Source organism: Sparus aurata, chromosome 3 (assembly GCF_900880675.1).
Source record: "Sparus aurata chromosome 3, fSpaAur1.1, whole genome shotgun sequence".
In the NCBI taxonomy this organism is placed as follows: domain Eukaryota; kingdom Metazoa; phylum Chordata; class Actinopteri; order Spariformes; family Sparidae; genus Sparus; species Sparus aurata.
The window spans coordinates 16044965-16058069 of record NC_044189.1 but is presented as its reverse complement, the minus strand read 5'-3'; the positions used below and the strand labels follow the sequence as shown (position 1 = coordinate 16058069).

Sequence of the window (13105 nt, the reverse complement as noted above, 5' to 3'; positions counted from 1 at the left end):
CCTGGAAGTTAGCATCATCCTGTTTCCCTCAACAAGAAGCCTGTGGGATTTTTGATAATTTGGGGATTAGAAATAACATCTTTTGCAAACACGTTTGTGTTATACAAACACATTTTGTTCAGCTAGATAATCTTGAACTTTTATGACTTCTGAAGCGTAATGAAATTGCCAGGAGTAAAAAGCTTCACGTCATGTAATGAATAAGCTACATTGTGGTGACAGCACACAGCCACTAAAGGTCACACTAAACTATACTATACGGTCCATACTGAACTATAAATTGATCAGTCTACAAGTTGGGCAGTTGGGGTTAGAGTGGTTTGCGACTGAAGTCAATCGATGAAGACAAACTATAGTGAGAAGATGAGTCAACTGACGCTTATTTCAAGAACCTCGACATAAATCCTCACTGGATATCCTTTCAGGGAGTAATAAATTGTTCACCAGTTACACCTTTTCCCAACAAATATGATGCAAATGCAGCAGCAAACCTCGATGTCAGTGTTTTCAGCCCCTTGCGTACGTGTTCACCTCCCGACACTGCCAGAAATGTCAACGCGCCGGGAGGCAGTCAGGCATCGCCTCCTCCCAAATCCATAACTCTCCGCTTCCAGACAACGACTTAAGCCCTTTTCGCCCTCTTATGCTACTTAGCAGCCCGCAAAAATGTCTCTCAAGTATTTCCCACAAAAACAAAAAAAACGAAAAAGACACATTCACAGGCTTTATTTGGCTTCCAAACACTTTGAGGACTTTATTTTTCAACTATTTATCACAGATAGTAGTACAGATAGACCTTTGCCTGCGTCCCCTCATGATTCGCTCTCTGAGATAAATCACAGCAGGAATGTTCTGTCGGACTTTATTGTCTGTCCTGCTGATGAGGTTCACTGCACTGGTAGCCCAGAGCAATGTCTAGCTCATTTTGGGAAGCTTTTGTTTCAAATTAAGTTACATTTTTATTCTGAAGGTATAGAGATGAAACACACACAGAGAGAGAGGGAGAGTACAGCTGCTTCTGTACAAACTCTGACCTGAAGATCTGTAGCAGATTTACGGGTTACGGTAGCCTGGATTCACCTCAAGCAGAGTCTCAGGGTTGTTTTTTTTCCCTTCTGTTTTAATTTTGCGAGAGTTAAACTACTGTAAACTTTAATCACGAACACATTTCGGAGATTACTGATGAGATTCCATGTTGAACTCATCAAGATGCTTTCAACCTTTCTCAAAGGTCAGAGCCTGACCTTTTGCCACGAGATCAGATGAAGGGCTGCTTTTTCAACTTCCTACGACCTCTCAGACTCCCTCCTCCTTCCTTCGCTCTTTCATCAGGCGACTGACACCAAACTGAACTAATTAGTTCGATTTTTTATTATTTTTGCTCCTGCCTCCCGCAGCAGCTCCAAAGTAAATAATTCCACAGAATTATCTTCCAATCAGTCACTGATTCTCCCCAGTTGCCTCTGCAGTCATTTTTATTATTATTAATTGTCTGGGGTGATGATGGTGAACATCTGTGTGTGGGATGCTCGGTTCTCCGCAGGCTGTCGGAATCCAGACCTCCTCTGGCCCCTCAACTCCTTGGCTTATTCCCTCACCAGCCTTCACCGCCTTGTCTTCCCCTGCTTTTTGTCATCTTTCTTTTGTTATCTCACAACACATCCACGGCTCCTCTTCTCTCCCGCCTTCCTGTCTCTCGCCGCTCTTCCGAATCCACGGCGAGCGAGCGCGCGTGCACGCACAAACATATGTCAGCAAAACAAAAGCCTCACTTGGCACCCGGGGATTTTTTTTTCCTTCGCTGCTACCTGGAGAGAGTACAAAGGTACAAAGCAGAGCTGTGCATGCCATGTGAGTGCATCGAAAGAGACTATAATAAGCTCTTGGCATGAGGATGCAGCATTTTGACTTCTGCACATTGCACGTTCATTTTCTTATCACAAAACAAAGGCGGTCATTGCTAAGTTAGACTGCAACCGACAGAAGAAAATGTATGAAAACCGCAAAATAAATACTGCAATAAGCATTCAGGCCCCAAACTTTCTTTACAAAGTACTTTCTAAAGTCTGCCCTCTAACATGTGTTGTATATATACAGTTGTTGAAGGTACCCAGTGGATTTTCTTTTTACATTTGTGCATTGTGAGAATCCTTGAGGTCCAACCAATGTGTTGAATGCAGCTTCTTCTGATTTTTGTCGTAGTCCTTGTTCACACGCATGAAAACAAACACAGACCCCCTCGGAGAATGAGCGACGTGCAGAAAAGTTCACAAATCAACAAAATACACAACAAAATTGTATTTTTGATTTCAAAAAATTTTAATGCGGAAAAGTTGCATATTCTATGTTAAAGTCAGTTAAATTCAACAATATCGTACAGTCAACTGAAATATATTCTGCAGATATCATTAGTTCTTCTAAGACGGGAGAAAAATCGGAGCACTGATTGAAAGACTGGTTCAACATTTCGGTGAAGTGCACTCTCTTGGCGAGTTCAAAGGCAAGATTGATACGACTGTCACACTTGACAGGCGTGCTGTTTCTCCTATTCTGAATTTTGGCGAGTAAGCAAGTATTTCCTTTAAGATTGATTTGTGAGGCAAGCCAGCGCGGTCTGCGTAAAAGCAGAATCAGAATCAGACAACGGTTCGTATTCCCACCTACTAGCATTTTCCATGTGGCATTACCTGTCGGCGCTGCTCTCAAAAAGACCGCATTAGCATCATGGCTTCCGCTGATGAAAACTCCCATAACAATCTTAATTTGACCTTGAAACCCAGATTTTTGACACTGGGGTAGCCGGCATTTACTTTGGAATCATAAGTTAAAGCAAAAAAAGTTGTCTATTGCCGCTTGAACAAGACGAATATTTTTCATTTATCGTATATCCTCAAATGCACAGCATAGTGAAACTGGTTCTCTGCATTTAACCCACCCTGGGGGAGGATTTCATGCTCATTGTGTTATTGTGTGCATTTACAGGGAGGTAACATAGCGATTTAGCTGTCCAGACCTCATTATACATCTAGTACGATATTGTACATCTGAAGGTTGGAACTCCTACACCACAGCACCTGTAAAAGCTTCCCATGATACCCGTGCTTCTCCGGCTCTAGTGGCTAGACAAAAGGTGAGTGGGCGGAGTGGAGCCGTGGCACAGACACCATCTGTCTGGGTCAACGCGCTTCCGCAGAACGTCGAGGGAGCGAAAGTTAAAAGTTCAAACACAGCTGTCAGTTCCAGTTCTCTCCTACGAGTAGCGATTGTCGCCCTCGCAGCCCCAGACACGATTTGTTTAGTCCCAGTGAAGCCTTTTCCGGTCCTGCGGAGGCAGTGCATCAGCGTGGCACGGAGCAACAGATCAGTAAACGGAGGGGATGCTGGCTGTGAAATAAATGGCTCGGCAGGGTGTTCAAGAGCAGGCTGTAAGGCATAATGACCCAGCCGCTCCCTACGGCGAGTTGATTGCGTGTCTGGGGCTCAGTGCTGCTGTTTTGAGTCTGGTTTCAAAGGGACGTGATGGTAAAGGAGTGCTCCTCCAATTTGAATTGTGAGCAGTGCAGTTGGTCTTCCTCACACCCACAGAGGGGAATAAATTGCCATGTTAGAGTTCCTCTGCAATATTTGAATGCAATGCGGGGTGTTGGAGATTTAGTAATCACTGCACCAGCGGACCAGTTATCACATCAACTTTATTAGATTAGATGATTAGGAATAATTAGAAATGAGATGAATGACTGTGTTTCAGTAAAGGTGTATGACGGCGTTTGATGCCTCTTTGGATGACAGACTCTTAAATCTAACACTGACAGAACACAGAACCAGATTAAAGAGAGAGTTGTGCTTGCTGAGGTTTAATTAGTAACCAATTCCCATAGTTAAAAAAAAAATGCTTACGGAAACAGTTTCTCAGTGCTACGCCACTGTCGTAAATACAAACGGCCTCTCGTAGGTTGCTGCAACAATTTGTCAGATGTTACGTTATAAAACTCGGCACAACATGTCTCGGAAACTCGTGTCTCGAAGTAAACATGCACGCTCAGAGGAAGTTTGCGGTTCGAGTCTGTGTTGAAACATCTGTCTGTGTGAAACCACTGGATATTTTTTAAGGGCGCCCTGGTTTTTCAACATTTGTAAACGTCCCACCAGTAGATATTTTCACGGGGACCTCGAGACAATTTCCAGACTTTTTAATATGGCGCCAAAAAACTGATAAATCGGACTGGAAGTTGGACATTCTGCGGCCTGGTCTGTGGTGATGCAACTGGTATTTTAAGCCAAAACAAGATGTTTTCTGTGTTTTGCCTAAACCTTATCAGGGCATAAGTGCAGCATTGTGACAAGGAGCCTTAAGAAACGTATCATTGCGAGATTAAAAAAATGTATTTAAACTTATCTATGGTTGTGTAAAGCCACCCAATTGCCAGAACAAAGGTTGGCAAAGTATGTTTTTGCACATCGAAGTCTTGGACTTGTTCATGACATTTGTTGGATCTGTGTGATTTGATGTCCTCCTTGATAAAGATGTAGGTGGCTGCCTCTCTGTCCTACAGTTTCTTCATAAATTGAGTAATAATCGGATTGCCTAAGCCGTTCCTCTCATAAGGGCTTCTTTTGGGGTTCATTACACAACCAGTGTTGTGATTTCATTACCATAAATTGTGAGTATGGCACCATGCACACATTTTCCATATTAAAAAGTAGGGCTGTGTTTTCTTGGCCTCTGCTGAGGCGAGTGCATGGATTAGAGCTAATACTTTTCATCTGGTAGAGAGGCAGATGATCTTTTCATTGGCTGCTCAGACTGTCTGGACAGCGATGGGTGAGCTAGAGATCTGACTGGACGGAGATGAGTCTCCGTGATCTCTTAATAAAGATATCAGTGAAACACGTCAGTAGAGAAATGGACGCGTCCCGGCTACTGTTGCACCAAAAAAGGCAATGTATTCATCCGTGTGGATGTCTTTTCTCATCACCTCTTTGTGTCTACACATGCGTCCTAATTTTTTCTGGCTGCTCACTCCTATTTTTATATTAATCAGTCTGTTCTATTCTGTCCTTCCTCTGTGCCTGTGATAATAAGTTCCTCTCCATCTGTATCTGACTCATGGATAGTCAGGGGTGGCATGAAATGACGGTGTGATTGATTTGTCCATTAAAGCAAGCTGAGCTGAAACCTGTGGAGTCCCTCTGGCTGTCTATCTGTTTCTTTCCCTCCTTCTCTGTCTGTCTTTTTTTCTTTTTTTTCCCCCTTTTAACTCACAAAAGCACCCTCTCACACAAAACGCACCACTCACTATTTCCCTGCTGTGAGGCAACAGCTCTAACATTTCCTTGCTTTTTAGCCAGAATAATACACCTTTTAGGTAAACAGAGGTGATCTTATTATTAAAACAGTGAGTCATTACAGGTCTGTATGGCTCACTTAGTAACAGGGCGCTCATATCTACAACACAAATCCCTAACTCTTATTAAATGTGCACGCCTGTTTCTAAAAAACATGATGTTAGCTGCAGCCTAGGTTGGATTTTCTGTAATAAAAAATGTAATAAAATCTTGTTCATTTTTTTGTAATAAAGCTTAAGTGCTACATATCCTTGCATATGCAATATGGCACAGTCCCAGTGAGAACATTAAAAGCAACAAGTATTTGTGAGAAAAGTCAGCTAAATCAAGCTAAGTCTGGCAGCTTTACTGAAGGGTCTCGCCTGAAAGTACAGGTCTGTTCCACAGCTGAGGTGCCCTGCTGAAGTCATCTGTTTTCAGTGGGTGACACAGACAACACCCATGCGTTCCCAAACGTCCTCTGTAGCCTCAACATGCCATTTAGTGGGCTGTCACAGACACTTTCTTGGATCCTCACTGACAGAAGGTCCAAATGGACATTACATTAGCTGCGGTGCCAAGCAGGAAAGGTAGGCGCAAGTTTCTTCCCTGCACTCTGCCAAGTAAGACATGCCTGTTGGAATAGTATTAGAGTTGGGAAAGTTAATGACATCATGGCTAAATATCCAATGTAATCAAATATTTTCAGAACATTTATTAAGCAGAACCTGAGAATGGTATTGATATGGAGGCAGGTTTCATTAAAAGGACAAGTTCACTCAAATTCATTCATTATCTACTCACCCACAGAAAGTCAGGTGAGGTTTAATATTCCACAGAAGATTTCTGGAGCTTCACAGCACAACAATGTTGCAGTATTCTCCTACACAGCTGAAGTAGATAGAGACTTAGAGTAGAGTAGAAAAAAAACAACCTGTAATTAACTTATCCTTTAAAAGGTTGTGTGTGTAGGCAACAGGCCCTGTATAAATATAAATATAAATATAAATATAAATATATATGTCTATATATATATATATATATATATATATATATATATATATATATATATATATATATAAATATATATATATATACATACACACACACACACACACACATATATACATAATATATATATAGGCTGGACACTGGAGCATAGTGTCATAAGACTTACTTGCTCAAATTAAAATTTGCATTCATCTAATAATTGACTTGCTTTCGGAGCAACTGTGTAATCTCATTTTGCAAGAGCCACAAGAGTCTCAAATAAACCTCAAGGAATAAAAGATAAACACAATCATCAGCTCTATCCGCATGCAGCACCGCTCCAGCCCTTATCTTCAGCAGTCAATTATAAATACTCAATTAGTCATTCTGGAGAGGCTGAATGAGCCTGACCCCTGATGAGTATTAATCTAATTTCTTTTCTTTCTTTCTTTTTTTTTTTTTTTGAAGAAATTCACTGTTCCATCCCCCAGTGGTGACTGTTCTCCGCTTGCTTTGTTTGTTTCCCTGCAGACAAACAGGGAAATGGTGAAAAGAGGCTCATTGAAACGCCAAGAAATATAATTAGATATTTGCTGTGTTGCGTGCAGTATTTAGTCTCAAAGGAGCGGAGTATGCAGACGAATAATGAATAACTAATCAGCTACATCTCCTCTGCAGGGAGGCGCACTTCAACTTCTCCTTTACAGCAGCGCCATCTTGCGAGCTGTCTTTTCGCTTGACGGATATGACGTTACTGAAGTTTGTACCAATCAGAGGTCGCGGCTCAAAATTTGAACGTCAACTCACGGGGAGACTTGAAGGAGCTGCGATAAAATGGGTCATTTCCCTGTCACAAACGCATTTTACTGAGGCGATAATTTACACGCCGAATAGCTTTGGCAATAATAATTTACCGGTAAGTCTAAATGTTACGTTGCCTGTCAAATTAAAAAGCCAGAGTGCAGCTACCGAAGAGAGCCTGCTGAAATGCGCGACGTTGCTGTTAAATAGCGTGCTAACCTAGCTAGCGCGTTAGCTTGCTCTTGTTTTGCTCAGGTTTACCACTACGCAGCGATGCTGAGAGAATGAATAATGTAAAATAAAATAGAAATAAATAAATAATGAACGTTTTGTACTACTAAAAGATCCGGAGCCATGGTGAAAGAAAGGGCTCAGAAGAAGTCCTTCCAGCAGAGTCTGGAGGACATCAAGGAGAAGATGAAGGAGAAGCGGAACAAACGGCTGGCCAGTGCCTCAGCTCCCAGCAGAGGACGGTCCAGAATAACCAACAAAAGCAGCGGTACATTTATGACCATGTTTATCTTTACCTGTTGGACTTTTCATACAATAATCGTAACGTAATAAACTATGTTGATAATAGGCTTAAGGGATCTACTTGTTATTATCACAGGGATGGATGCAGATGTGGCTTAGATGTTGATACCAAGATGAAGATGCCAATAAAATGTTTCCATGTTTTCTCTCAGTGGCTAACTCCACCCACGCCATCCTGAAGGGGGTCCAGCTGAATAACAAGACGCTCGCCTTAGCCCTGCAAGCTGAAAAGGAGAAAGTGAGGCAGGCCAATGCAGTGATCCTGCAGCTGAAGAGGGAGCAACAGGCCCTGTTCCTCCACCTGCTCCTGCTCAAGAGGAAGCTCAAAGAGCAGGAAGCTCTGGCAGTGCATGCCTCTGAGGTAATACATAGAAGACCTGTGATCTGTGTTATTGTGTAGATGACCACAACTGACATGCAGAGGATTTTGAAGTACTTAATGCGATTGGACAGGGAAAAATGTGACTTATTTTGTGTTGCTGTAGGTTAAACCTCCAAGCATCTGTGCTGAACCCCAACCCCAACCGCAAGTGAATTCTGCCAGGTAAGGTTTTTAAATAAAAATTAATCACTTAACATTTCATGACGGCCTATATCCTTGGGTTGTGAGGTAAGAAAGATGTATGAGAAATCCCAGATACATTACCGCTCAATTTACAGGAGGAAGCGGAGCAGCCAGAACCATGATGAGCCTGTGGTGTGTGAAGCTTCACCAATTTGTGCAGGTATGCACGCACACACACACGCAAGATATGCCAAGTATTGTAAAATTAGTATTTTCATACAATTTATATTTTTTAATTAAGTCGATAAACATTCTGCCAAGATTGTTTTTCTTCAACCAATCCACAGAACAAAATTAAATGTAGGCTAGTGTCCAATGTCAATTGGTGAAGTAATTTAAAAAAAAAGAAAGAAAATATTAAAAGAGTGGGATGACCGAAAAAAACCTTCTAAACATCTGTATTGGCCAGTATATCCCAGGGTGTATTTCATCACCTCACCAATCAACTATAGTATCTCACTTAAGTGGCTCAACCCATCCAAATACGGCATCTCTGGTAAGAAACTGAACAAGCTCTATGCAAAGAAATACCATTATCAGACCTCCCCATTTATCAGTCAAACCATCAAGGGAAACCACTGTTTTCAAATCGTAACCATGGCCTCAACTCTGACAGCTCGATGAAAGCACTTCACAACACTGGCTCAATGGGTGCCCTGTCACTCCACTCACCGATTTTGAACAATCCTGACTTTTGTATCAATAAAAAGGCATTAAAACTTCACTTCCTGGATAAAAGGAGGAATCACACATTTACACCATGTTATTATTGTAGGTGATAATTGAGCTTTGCGGACAGCTATCAGCAAAAACGATGGCACTGGTCGATGGCCGTGGCTGGTGTTTATCTGTTGTGTTACATCAATTTTGGGCTGACACATTCATGAGATCTTGACATCCCTGCCAACAAAACTTAGCTATTTTCCTGGCACCAAAATTTACATTGCAATGACCAAAAAAAACATTGGTATTGGCTATCAGACATATTGTTATTTGGTTCATCACTAGAAAATAATGACTTTTGATTTTTTATTTTTTTTCATGGCAAATATTGTATAATAGACTCCTTTTTGTTTAAGCTATTGCCTACATGCATCTTAAAAACTAGGTTGTTGTAATAAAAATATTGATTTTGTCTTCTTCTTCACAGACCCTCAGCCATCTGAAAAGAATGCACGGTCTGAAGGTAACAAGCAGGTCACCTTGCCGTCTACAGTGGGTGTGAGGCGTCGTCATGCAGACAGAAGAAGCCGGAGGAGGTCTGAGCGTGTGCAAGAGGCGGGGTCATTGAGTGAGGGGGACCCTGTCGCAGGCTTGGGTGCCTTGATAGCGAGTCCTATTCTCAGTGACGATGGTAATCAGGATAAGCCCTCGCAAGGAGCAGAACCAGATTTCGCAGACACCGTTGACATGGAGGAGTGTCAGCATTCGACCCCTGAACCTGCTCCAATCAAAAAACAGCAGCGGCCCAGCAGGAAACAAGCCCAGCAGCAGCCCCGCATCAAACCAGAACCGGCTGTACGGAGACCAGAGAGAGGCCGCAAAGCAGAGCGAGCCCCGTTAAAGAAACCATGGGAGAATCCCAAACCTAGGGCCCGCTCCAAGAGTCGGGACCGGTCAGCCACACGGGTCAAAACGGCAACTCGATCACAGGGGAATAACCTCAACACCTCGCTGGGATTTAATGACACATTCGACTTTGACTGCGAGGAGACGGTTCATGTCACGCCGTTCAGAGCCAAGGCGGAAGACAATCAGCCTGCCACGCCCATCAGCGAAGAGACTCCCCAGAGGGGCGGAACCCAGACTAAATCTTCCCCTGTGGCTCCCAAACAGGATGAATCCAGCTTGTCCTCACCGTCTTCTGAATCAGAGGACAGCCTTTATGTCCCTCAAAAGACTAGAAGGAGACAGAACTCTCTTGACTCGAACAAAGGGATCACCACCCGTAGAGGCCGACCCTCTAAAGTCGTCACACGGAAAGAAAACATCCCTCCAATTCAGGAGATCTCTAGTGAGTTTTTAGGTTCTGCTCCCTTAACCTCATGTTTATCATGTCGTTGTCTTTATTAGAAATTGAATTGTTGAAATCAAACAACTATTTTCATTGTTTTGCAGTCTTTAGAGAGGAGTCAACTCCTAAGGCTGCTGAGCCTGAAAAAGAAGAAGCTCATCTGCATCCTTCCCCTGACCCCAGCTTCTCCAACAGCCCTGACCCAGTGGAACTAGGACAACAAAGTCCCCAAGGTGAGTAAATGATCAGGAACATGTTGACTTTGTGTTTTCTATAATGCTATTTATAGTGCTATAGTGGATTCTAATACCACAAAGGAGAGTAAAAAAAAACAAACACTGTGCAGATATGTAGATGTATGTTCAGGGTTCGTACGGGTGCTTGAAATCCTTGAAAGTGCTTGAATTTCAATGTTGTGTTTTCAAGGTCTGAAAAGTGCTTGGATTTTAGTTTAAGTGCTTGAAAGTGCTTGACATTATAACTCTGTGTCTTTTACAAAATTGGGATCAGACTGGATAATTAATTTCTTAAGTTTTTGCTATTATAGAATATAATTTTAGATGTTTACAGCATAATACAATGTACATAATTGTGATAAAAAGTGAAGAAAAAAATCACAAGTATATATATTCCTTTAGATACGTATTTTACCCCAGCAGTAAGGTGCTGGAAAATCTTAAAAATGACCCTTAAAAGTGCTTGAAAAGTGCTTCAATTTGACCTTGAAAAATGTGTACGAACCCTGTATGTTGCCTTTACATACCCTTTTCGATGTCCATTTGTGAACACTGTATTAATGCACTTGTTTCAATGGGATATTCATTCGTACCGGGCTGAGCATTCACTGGATTTGTCAGAGCTACTAGATGAAAATATTAATAACGAACCATTATCGTTAAAGTGAAAAGACATATAAAAGGTGTCACAGAGAATCCAACCTTCAGTCAGTGTGATACTTTACAAACATCCCTCTGTTTGCCAGACATGTCAGACAAAGAGGGTTTTGTCCGTCTGTCATGTTCCTGTTGAATGAAGGATTTTCAGTTTTAACCGACTAATTGTGTCTTTTTGAATTAAAAAAACACATGGCACATAATTAGGAATCCTCGTTTTTTCCCCCTCGTAAAATCCTTATCTGGCTTTATGTTTTCATCTATAGTGCAATCCAAAAGCTGGCCTTGTATAACCATCTTGTCTTACTTGTTTCACGATCTCACTGTTTGACAACTCCCTTTGCCTAAAACAAAGATATTTTTGGTTGATTATTTGTGAATTAAAGATGCGTAAATGTGTTTTTGTCCTGGTTTTTCAGAGCCTCATGGAAGGGTCATAGAGAAGGATTGTTTGCCTCCCGTCAGCCCTCTGGTAGAAGCTGAGATGATCAGAATAGACAGCGTCCTGTCCAATTTTGGAGATTCGTCTGGGGAGGCTCCTTCTCTTGTACCCCATCAAACACCCCAGAGGGTCAAGACATGCAAGAAACGTACGTTTATTTCTATAAAACCTCACAGTATTAAAGCTGAAAGACGAGTGCTTTATCACATCAGCGAGCACTTGGGAGGCTCGGCCAGATCACACAGTCACTGTATTGTCACCTTTCTTTGTGTTGGCTTCATTGCACTCTGTTTTAGCTGCTCACTGGTGCACACACACAACTCCTGTTTTCCTTGCTCTCGGATCACATCTTCCTCCACATTTCTACAGGTGGGCTTGGTGTAAGGCCAGCGGGGCGGGGCTTGAGTCTGTGTGATGTGACCAATCTGTCCCCTGCAGCCTATCGCAAGTTCTCCTGTGGCGGCTCACGCCCCTCCGACGCCAGATGCTCCACCCCCGTTCCGTCTCGCAAAAGGCGCTGCACCATGGTGGTGGACTACAAGGAGCCCACACTTAATGCGTAAGTCCACACATTAACGCTGCTCTTATTGTGTAAGATTTAAGATGTGTTCAGTTTTGAAGTTAAACAATCCCATTCTTATCTCAACAGGAAACTTCGGCGTGGAGACAAGTTCACAGACCTGCAGTTCCTCCGCTCGCCTATTTTCAAGCAGAAGTCCGGCAGCAGGAAGTCTGTGCAGTCATCGAGGAACTCCATGAGCGGCCAGCAGCCTTTCAAGAAATACAATGAGTCATTTGTTGGATGTCGCTGAAAGCAGCTACCTGGTTTGTCCTCTTTGAACCCTCACTGTTGGCTGGCATTGCCGTTTTAATGTGATCATTTTGTTTCTCGGTCTCAAGGTCATATTTCTGTGTGTGATGAACTGTGCTCACTCGTAGATGTCATTTATGTGACGTTGTCGGCTGCTTATTTTGCAGTTCTTTTTATCTTTTCATTTCGTTTCCATTATTGCTAAGCTAAATGTAGTGATGGCTATTATATTAATATGGCATGATTTTCCAATTGTATGTCATCGTCTTCATCTTCTCGTTTCGATTGAGATCCTGAATATGAGTGTATATCACTGTGATTTAATAAATTCCACCTTGTATCTTTGTCCATCGTATTTTCTACTGTGTGATGTCACAATACATGATGACCATGAAATAAATGAATATGAGTTTTACTGGAGGAGAGTCTTCTGTTTAATCTGAAAATCCTTAAAATTAAATGCCAGCTATGTTGATAAACGACTCTTTGAGTCTTAAGAAAAGGGGAAAGTCAAAATTCTATGCTTCAAGCTTCTCAGTGTAAAGATTTTCTGGTTTCTTCAGGCCTCCACAACAGTAAATTCATTATACTTTGGTTGCTGACTAAACAAGATATTTGAGGACCTTGTCTTGGTATTTGGTATTTTCTGACATTTTATAGACCAAACTATTAATTGATTAATCAACCAACTGAATCAACTATGAAGATAATTGTTAGTTGTAGCCCCAGT

General features: G+C 42.1%; 1 protein-coding gene across 2 annotated transcripts; it reads left to right on the top strand.

Annotated features, from left to right (window-relative positions):
* Positions 1-7072: 7072 nt before the first annotated feature.
* On the top strand, positions 7073-12795 carry sgo1 (shugoshin 1). Of its 2 annotated transcripts, none has more exons than XM_030411550.1 (10): positions 7073-7231; positions 7461-7615; positions 7803-8011; positions 8136-8194; positions 8311-8375; positions 9366-10229; positions 10334-10462; positions 11542-11712; positions 12003-12123; positions 12214-12795. In XM_030411550.1, the coding sequence occupies exons 2-10, from the start codon at positions 7471-7473 to the stop codon at positions 12374-12376; spliced, it is 1926 nt and encodes a 641-aa protein (XP_030267410.1). In that variant the 5' UTR covers positions 7073-7231; positions 7461-7470; the 3' UTR covers positions 12377-12795. The 2 variants fall into 2 exon arrangements, with proteins under 2 accessions (XP_030267410.1, XP_030267409.1); XM_030411549.1 differs by having other exon boundaries at positions 11934-12123.
* Positions 12796-13105: the final 310 nt, after the last annotated feature.

What these genes read in the sequence shown, in the direction of transcription:
- sgo1 (XM_030411549.1), top strand. Translation starts at nt 7,471, where the DNA reads ATGGTGAAAGAAAGGGCTCAGAAGAAGTCCTTCCAGCAGAGTCTGGAG. An exon ending in AATAACCAACAAAAGCAGCG is followed by an intron (nt 7,616 to 7,802) that starts GTACATTTATGA and finishes GTTTTCTCTCAG; the next exon opens with TGGCTAACTCCACCCACGCC. An exon ending in AAGGAGCCCACACTTAATGC is followed by an intron (nt 12,124 to 12,213) that starts GTAAGTCCACAC and finishes TTATCTCAACAG; the next exon opens with GAAACTTCGGCGTGGAGACA.